This window comes from Sinocyclocheilus anshuiensis, unplaced genomic scaffold (genome assembly GCF_001515605.1).
Source record: "Sinocyclocheilus anshuiensis isolate Anshui unplaced genomic scaffold, SAMN03320099.WGS_v1.1 scaffold207, whole genome shotgun sequence".
In the NCBI taxonomy this organism is placed as follows: Eukaryota; Metazoa; Chordata; class Actinopteri; order Cypriniformes; family Cyprinidae; genus Sinocyclocheilus; species Sinocyclocheilus anshuiensis.
In genome coordinates, this window is record NW_015551045.1 from 5,581,130 (window position 1) to 5,590,634 (window position 9,505).

Genomic DNA, 9,505 nt, shown 5'->3' on the forward strand with positions numbered 1-9,505 from the left:
TTTTTTTTTTTTTTTTATCTTTGCACTTTATTAAGATGCCATGTCTCTATATTAATCTGGGTAGACAAGGCCAGACGTTTTTTCCCCTTGGAGTGAACAGCAAAATCTCACCATCTGTGTCTTTAAACATGTTTATGTGGCCTAATACCTAACCTTTGGCCTTCTTGCCTGTGGCATACAAGGTGGCGGGTGTGTGCCCCCAGGATTTCTTTTGGTGTATATTTATGCCTTGTTAATGAAAGAATATGTTAATAAGGGTTATTTGTTTTCTAAATGTGTGCTCACCAAGGCTGTATTTATTTAATCAAAATACAGTAAAAACAATAATATTGTGAAATATTACAGTTTCAAAGATTTTTGTCTGAATATATTTTAAAATATAATTATTTTTATTGTCCTCATTTGTAAGTCGCTTTGGATAAAAGCGTCTGCTAAATGAGTAAATGTAAATGTAAATTCCTGTTATTTATTCCAATGTTGATAATAATAGTAAATGGTAATAATAACATAATTAATACTAATAATAAGACAATTCAGCATATTATAATGATTTCTGAAGGATCTTGTGAGACTGAAGTAATGATGCTGAAATTTTTAGCTTTGCCATCAATTTTAAAATTTAATTGAAAATACATTTATAACTGTAGTAATATTTCACAATTTTTTAATGTATATTTTTACTGTGTTTTTGATTAAATAAATGCACCCTTTGTGAGCATAAGCGAATCCTTTCAAAAACAATTACAAAATACGATGGCAAATAAATAATGAAAAATAACTAGATCTATAATTGTAATAAATCATCTTTATTTATTCATTCATTCATTCATTCATTTAACCCGTGAGAGAGTGTGCAGTAAACTAATTTTTACTATGGTTAAGGGTGTAATCATCTAAAGTGTCAGTAACTCACAGCCTCTAATTGCTTATTACCTTTGTAAAACTCCAAAAAAGGCAATATATTAGACACCAATATATAGTTACTTTTACTATTGTGTTATTCTTAATATTAATAATTCAACTGTGTGCAATCACACGAAGTCAGCTATTATATCACAGCTTCTGTCTGTCTGTCGGTCTGTCCATCCATCTTTTTGTCTGTCTCGTTGTCTGACATTGTCTCCAAGCTTAAGAATATTTGAATCACTTTGTCCTTGTTTATAGTTTAATTATGCTGCTATACTTTATCACCACAAGATCGCGAGACTACATGACAAAAAGCTTTACTTGTGAAGTTAACACATTTTAAGATCTTGGTGACATTTTTGCCTTGTCAAATGAATTGGATTTTGTCCTTTTCGTGTGGACAAGGTGTGATCAGCCCTTTTAATGTCATGCCATCAGCTGCAATTACAGCTGTTTAGCGGGTCCATACAGACTGGATGTCATATAAATAAATGCAAGTGTATGTAAGGTGTTACTTTTTTTGTCTCCCTGCAGAATGTGTGCCGTATTTGGAGGAATTTATTGTCTGCGACACTCAGTGCAGTGCCTGGTTGTGGACAAGGCGTCTAACAAGTAAGTAGTTCACCACTGATTCACATCTTACACATTAACAACACGCATTTCAACAAAAAAACAACAACTCGTAAGACACCGAAATTCAATTAGGTAAGTAGATTTACTTCCTCCTCTGGTTGATTCACACCACTTCAGCATCCCAAGGCTGATCAGAGCTCATTTGTGTACGGGGTACTCAAAAACAAGGCCAAGAGATGGCTCACATGAGTGAATGGGTGGGGGGGAATATTCGGAATATAGATATGAAATTAATTTTCTGGGAGACAGCGGTACCAGCCCCCCTTAAGCAGCCGAGCTCGGAAGACAAATCACAGACTCTGCCACTTGGGCCGGCGATGAGTGATGCCGCTTTTTCCTCGTGGCCTTACCTCCACTAATTGATTTTCATCTGAAGACAAAAAAGCCCTCTGTTGCTGCCTCTTAAAAAATGAGAGTTCATCTCCCGTCTCCCTTGATTAATCTGTGCTGATAATGTGCGTCAGGCCCCACCAGAAAGGCCTTTAATGAGTTTCAAAGGTGGATTGTTGTCATAAACTAGGTTAGATCGGGGTTTTTTTCCCCTCTCTCTTTATTCCTTCCTCATTCTTTGGCCTTCTCTTTGGCAATATATTGAGTTTCTTTCATCTTGCTGGTGAATGACCCAGGGGGCTTGGATTCCTCTGGATGTAGCGCACGGACACTTACACATGTGAAAGCATTAGCTTACTAGTGTAAAGGCTATGGCATATCATGCCAGTGCAGCAGTGCTCAAATTAGATGCATTTTCCTGTCGTTTATCAGAAAATCATAAATTGCTCGTAAACTAGTAATTGGGCATATCAACCCAATTATGGCTGCTTCTCTGATTAGTTGCAATCTCAGTATCAATTCTTAAAATTACAAAAACCTTCTTATACTCAGCAGCAGCACATCTGTTACTGTTACTGAATCTACCAGTCCACGGCAAAATACGTAATTTTCCCTGGGTCCAAATTGAATTTTAATTGCATATGTGGAAATCTATTGAGTTATAACATGCAGAGTAAACAGTGTAGTTTGATTCATATACAAATTACTCTCATGAACCAGTTCTTTTTAGTGAATCAAAAAATGTGCAACCAGTGTAGTCTGAACAAATGACAATGTATAATAATTTTAACATTGTTATTATAATAACAGGTTTACATAAAATCAGTTATTTTAAATAAGAGGTCAACTGATATATCGGTTTTGCCGATTAATCGGCACCGATAGTTGAGTGCTGGAACTATCAAAAATCCATGGCGATAGTTTTTCAGGTTTTTTTCCATTTGAATGAGCTGCTGAGAAGGGTCCGCTGTCATTATACAGTGCGAGAGCGGCCTATAGTGGCGGAAATCACTGACACCTCGTGTTGTATGTTTTGATACGTGAGGCTGCGGCAGCCTGCACAGTGCAGGACACTTCAGATGTCGATTTAAATGCAGACGACGGAAAATCCTGCCACGCCACACAGCGCCATTCACATAGTTTTCCATTAAATTACATTATATTTGTCCCAAATCCTTGTTAATGTACATAATGACTTCACCCTAGGCTGTAAAATTGTGTATTGTTCATTTTTTCAGCTAAACGGTTGTCTTTCTATGGCTCTAAGAAAGTATGCTTCATTTATTGAGCTATAATATAGATTGCGCTTTCTTTTTCCATTTGGTCTGTTTTTTTAAACACTGAACTTCAAACTCATCTCTGTCACATTGTTCATTTACTATGAAACTATGAGCTAACTTTAATGATTAATATAATAATTCTATTTTTATTAATTTACAGTATGGTTCAGTACTGTTTTTTAAAAAAATAGTTAAGCACTATTTTCGTTTTCATTCAGTATCCATTTAAAAAGCTATCGGTTGATTAATCGGTATCGGCCAATATGGTCCAACCTGGCTATCGGTATCGGTAAAATCCACTATTGGTTGACCTCTATTTTAAAGGTGACATATCATGAAAATCTGACTTTTTCCAGTTTTAAGTGCTATAACCGGGTCCCCGGTGCATCTACCAACCCAGGAAATGTGAAAAAGATTAACCCAGTAACTTTGTTTTGGTAAGCCTTTTTCTGCAAGCATCTGAAAAAACAAGCGCGTCAGATTTCGCTCCCTTCGTGACGTGGCAAATGGATCTTATTATAATATCACCTCCCCTTTATTTGCACGTTTCCACTCACGGTGACAGCACCGCCATTCTGTTTTCGCAAGTGACAACGGTATACCAGTTCTAATGCCATGGCTAAAGTTCGAGCAAAGCATGCAAACTGTTCTATCGTTAGCTGCACAGACGAGTATATTACCCTGCTGCCACACAGATCTAATATAAACATGCAATCTCTTTCCCAGGTGTTTACCTTCACAAACATAACAGACTGTTTTTGTAACTTGTGTGTTTTTAACATAAACGTGTGTGTATTTGACAGTTTAAGCGCAATAAGACATGAAAGAGAACTTAGTTTAGAAATCACATGCCGTGTGACAGCCGCTTTCTGTGCGCGTGCTCCGGATGTGTGCGCTCAGAAAACCCTATATCAGAAGTTTAAACTAATATGGCTATAAAACGCATGATAGACGTTTTAGCTATAGCTATAGACGTGATAATCAAAACCAAACAGATAGTTTTTTTTTTTTTTATCAGAGTATCTGACGTATGAGCTGTAAAGGCACAGTCCTATTCTGGAAAAGGGGGCGGGGAGCAGAAGTTCTTTTGCATTTAAAGATACATGCATGAAAACAGCGTGTTTCTGCTTCCACTCAAAATAGGTATTTTCAAAATGATATAATAAATGATCTGTGGGGTATTTTGAGCTGAAACTTTACAGACACATTCTGGGGACACCTGAGACTTGTATTACATATTGTAGAAAGGGGCATAATAGGTCACCTTTAAATTAAAACTAAAACATAAAATCAAAACTTTTTAAATATCAGTTTTTCGATATATTCATCTGATAAATAAATAGCAGTTAACTGTGGGTCATGTTGTTAATTTTTAAAATACTATTAAAATCTAGTAGTAATGATATATTATAATTAATATTAAATATAAAGATTCCTTATATAATTTACAGCAGTAGCCGAAAGAGGATTTGTTTCATATTTCAACATTATAACCGAAATATGACAGAATGACTCAGAATTGAATGAAAATTACATAAAACCAAATCAAAATGAATCAAAACAAATGGAAAACTGAATTGAATCTAAACAAAAGCTTGTGAATCAGATTCAAATGTAATCACAAAAATGTGTATCAGTACCCATTCATTAACCTGGCCAACTTTTTGAGAATAAATTACATTTTAAGAAGTGGTTTTTCATATATATATATATATATATATATATATGTGTGTGTGTGTGTGTGTATATATATTAAATGGTAACATTTATTCTTGAACCAAGCGGATAACTTTAATAATTTGTTCTCCCAACGTACTTTTCAGATGTTTATTCAGTCTTTTAGTAGGTCATTTGACGGAGGTCAGTTTTGATATGTGACATCTGTCCCTGATGCCGTCCCTACTGTCAGTTCTACTTGAACTGCAAGAAGTGTTCCTCAAAACTTAACGTAGCATACGAAAAACAACCAAGATGACCTTAATTGATAATTTACTGTACATTCTTCCTAATCGCCACTGATGCCCTGAAATACAAGAACCCCAATATAACTGGAGCACTTAGAAGTTTCAAGGCGAATCCTTTCATCCATATTGGATTGGAGCCAGACTCCGCTGACCAGGGCTGGGATGGGAGCTGGCAGAGCTCCAAACCAAGGTGTCCGTCAGACCCTGAGCTCAGTCTATAAAGCATCGCCTAGAGTGTAGCGCGGACCATCCGTGCCCTCCACCAGTGGCGCCCCGTGTGGAGTCAGCCCTGCGCTGGAGGTTAGCGCCATACATCATCGATGGAAAAAGTTTCATGAAGGTGAAGAAAAAAAGCTGGCAAGGTGTCTGGCAGGCTGAACAATGATTTTAATTTCCCTGGCATCATAAATTACCGCCCTATGTCTGCTCTTATTACAGACATAAAGCTGAAAAGGGTAGAGCCATATTAATAATGCAGCAGAGGATTACAGACCCTCAAATCCCACCTGCCACTCCATGCGGAGGACGGTCCAGCGCTGTCCGGTTTGTTACCGCCTCGACAGGCAACTCAATCACGTGTCCGAATTCATTTGTCCAAGTTCATTTCACACGTCAACTGAACTCAATTCTTTGAGTGGCCTGTGATGATTTCTTCTGTCACTCGTGGCGGCCCGGTGATAAAATCCCTTTTTTTGGGTTACATTGAAGAAAGCACCCAACCCATATGTTATGTTGACTATCCAAGTTGGAAATTTAATGCACAAAATATAATTTGTATTTCCTCTTTTGTCCATACGCGAGTTAATGTGGACACCAATTCTTTCAGTGATTTAAAACAATGGCGTACTATTTTATGCAATATTTACCAAGACAAATTAGCTTCTTGCTTGTAATATCCGTCATGGTGTCATTCAGCATATGATCTGTTTAGCCTACACAAAACCACATTTGCAGAGAAGTATATAAAATTCAAATGAGTTTGAACGCATGCATCGTTGGGTGCAAGGTTATCACGCTGATTGGTTCAGAGGCCACTGACATAGTTTATGAAGGTGATTTATGAATGCTTATGATGATCTACAAAGCCAACGCTGGCCTTGGTTGCAAGTGAAACGGAATCATTAGCACTATTTCAGTGTTTTATGCACCCTGACAGAAGAAACTTGTGCACTTATATATAAAACTCCTTACATGGAGTACTGAGAGAACACTGCAGATAATTGCAAAACATATTAAAAATGTTGAACAAAATTCAATCCAGGACTCGTATAAGGATTTTTTTCTGCTTGCCCAAGTAATTCCGTCATTTTTGTTACTGTTATGATATTTGTATCAAAATCTTTTATATGCATAAAAATGTTTACATTCTCTAACAAAAAAAATGGTTAGGTTCACATTCCATTAGGTTTAAATTCATTTTAATGCAAATGAAAAACCTAATGAATTACTTGAAGTTAGGATTTTTGTGAAGACAAAAAAAATTATATGTTTATTATTATATATAATTCTCACTATATAAACTGTATACATTGTATAATTTATATAAATAATTCATTAGGTTTTTAATTTGCTGTAATGAAAACAATACAATCGAAACTGAAATCACATAATTAACAATATCAGCTTTCAATACACATTAAAACGAATGTTGGAGTTAAAGGATAAAAATAATTGTACATCATAAAATGAAAGATTGACCTGAAATTGTCAATTGGCCTGAAATGCTTTTAGACATAGCCCTGCAGTCATTTACGTAAATAAGTAGTTGGTTCGCTTAACTCAGAAGGAGCTTCCTGTGAGCAAAAGCGACCTGCTACGGAGTCCCTCAGGTGTGTTAGGTTTGTGAAATGTGTCTCATATTGCTTTCTTTCACCCCATTGGCTGACGATTGATTGGAAGCCCTCCACTTCCTCTGCTAGTTCCTCCGAGTAAATAAATCTTCATTTACATAAACAGATCTGTCCTGCAGTCAATCTGGGCATTGGGGGGAGAATTATTCCGAGGCCTGACTTTTCGTCAGGGGAGGGAGACGCTCTCTTGCCCCTTTATTGTGTTGTGAAAGTCCATTTCAAGGATGTCACCCCCAGCCCATTAGTTTGGATAATGAGCCCTATAAAGCACATTTATAACTCTTGACATAACAAGCCAACAGATTCTCCTCTGTTCCTCCTTTTTCTCTCTCACTCGCTCTTTTCCTTCTCGGTTGCAGAGATTAAAGGAGGAAAGGTCAAACCTGTGCCCTAAGCTGGTGGTTCATGTCTGGTTTTGTTTTGGGATCCAAATTTTCCGTTTTGATATTAACTGACATGCAGTAGACATGCAAACAAAAATTGTTTAAAATCTGATTTATTCCAACAATGCAAAAATATGACTTATTTATTGACAAAAATGCCAAAGCACCATGTATTCCTATAGTGATGCATATGCAATGGCAGGCCACTTCTCTTTATAAAAAGAGTTTTTAGAAGTAACCACCTGACCCATGAAGGATGAGACAGCTAATATATGATGCTCTAGTCTTTTAATATTTTATCTTCAAATCATAATCTGACCGTCTCTTGACCCTTTTGTGATTAAAGCAGTTTTTTTGGGGTAAAGAAAGGCTTGCAGTTTTTCCTTGTCCTGATGCGTCTTCTGTATTCATACGTCATAGAGTTAAAGCTGTGATTGATACACGTGGTCAGAAGATCAGCTGCAGTCATTTTGTGGTTGAAGATTCGTACATCAGAGATGAACAAAGACAGAGCACAGCTTACAGGTAAGCACATAATAAAGTGAAATTAGTATTCATTATTGTAATTACTGACAAACTGTCATTTCTACCATGAAAAACAGATATTGATCGTCCCATCCAGCTGTTATAATGAAGAGCAGGGCTCTACAGTGTTGACATTTCACTTGCACTTTCTTATATATTTAATACTATTAAAAAAATAAAAACACTTTATACCTCCAATATAACCAAAATGGTAACTTGTTAAAAGTTGTATTTAATTTATTGTAATTATAACATTATACATTTGTTTTTCCTAACATACATAATGGCTTCTTTGTGAAATGCAAAATGAGATGTTTTGAATAATTTCCATATAATGAAAGTAAATGGGGATAAAATCTATAAAAGCACCATGAAATCATTATAAAAGTGGTCCATATCATATAGGCCTGGGCGATAAAACGGTATCGATATTTATCGACGGTACACCTTCTTTGATAACGATATAAAAAAATGTTCGATATAGAAATGTGCACGATATAAGCACGTGCTATGAGTGACGCAGACAGCACACACAAACACATGCTGAATTGAGTGCTGTGCCTGCTTGTGATGAGGAGATTGTGAATAAAAAAAATAATAATATAAGTCGAATTTAAAATAAACATTTGCATTTGAATACAAAAATAGTACAATCAAATGTTAGGTGTGCATCAGGGAGCGTCATCATTGGAGCACGAGATGCGGTGATGATGATGTAAATGACGTTGTTGCATTTTAATGCATTTTAATGTTTTGTTAGTCTAGCCCACGAGACGTGCAGTTGCTGCATTATTCATTTAAAATATTAGAGAAATATAGTAGCTCAATGCGTAGAAAATGTTGAATAGGTTAAAACTGAAACTAAGCCATTCACACAGAACGCAAATTCAGCACATTTTTTAGACAGACAAATATGACTGCTGCACTCGCGTCTCACTGCAAAGTTAAAGGGATAGTTCACCCAAAAATGAAAATTTGATGTTTATCTGCTTACCCCCAGGGCATCCAAGATGTAGGTGACTTTGTTTCTTCAGTATAACACAAACAGAAATTTTTAACTCAAACCGTTTCAGTCTGTCAGTCCTATAATGTCAATGGATGGACAGTATTTATATCGTTTTTTACCTCTGATTCACCGCAATGTCCGAACTGTCCTGAGCGTGTTCTCAACAGCCGGCACGTGACGCGTCTTCTTCTTCTTCTTACTTTACGGCGGATCGCAGACTTATAAGTGCATTACCGCCACCTATCTAATCAAATGGACCATTGACACTCTATCTACAATCTCAATTGGAAGTGTGGTCCATTTGAGAGATAGGTGGCGGTAATGCACTTATAAGTCTATGAAACATTATATCGTTGATACATTTTTTTAGCTATATCGCCCAGCCCTAATATCATATATATTCTTAGTTGTCCTTGTGTGATGACCAGTGTTGGGCAAATTACTCTGCAAATGTAATCAAATTATTGATTACTCCTTTTAAAAGTAATCACGTTTCTGTTCCGATTACTTTATTTCAAAAGTAATTAGTTATATTACTAGTTACGTTACCTTTTTTTCCATGAAATTTATGAAATCCCAGCATACACGCTCCCGATAAATATTTGTTATTAAAGCATCAACATTCACA

At 36.2% G+C, this 9,505-nt stretch overlaps 1 protein-coding gene across 2 annotated transcripts in view; it reads left to right on the forward strand.

Moving 5' to 3' along the window:
* The window catches only part of LOC107661743 (rab proteins geranylgeranyltransferase component A 2-like), a 71,506-nt gene that overhangs the window by 41,988 nt on the left and 20,013 nt on the right, over positions 1-9,505 (forward strand). For both annotated transcript variants that reach the window (XM_016451509.1, XM_016451510.1), the window contains exons 9-10: positions 1,441-1,518; positions 7,767-7,871. In XM_016451509.1, coding sequence (XP_016306995.1) covers positions 1,441-1,518; positions 7,767-7,871 — 183 coding nt within the window. The remainder of the gene's footprint in view (positions 1-1,440; positions 1,519-7,766; positions 7,872-9,505) is intronic.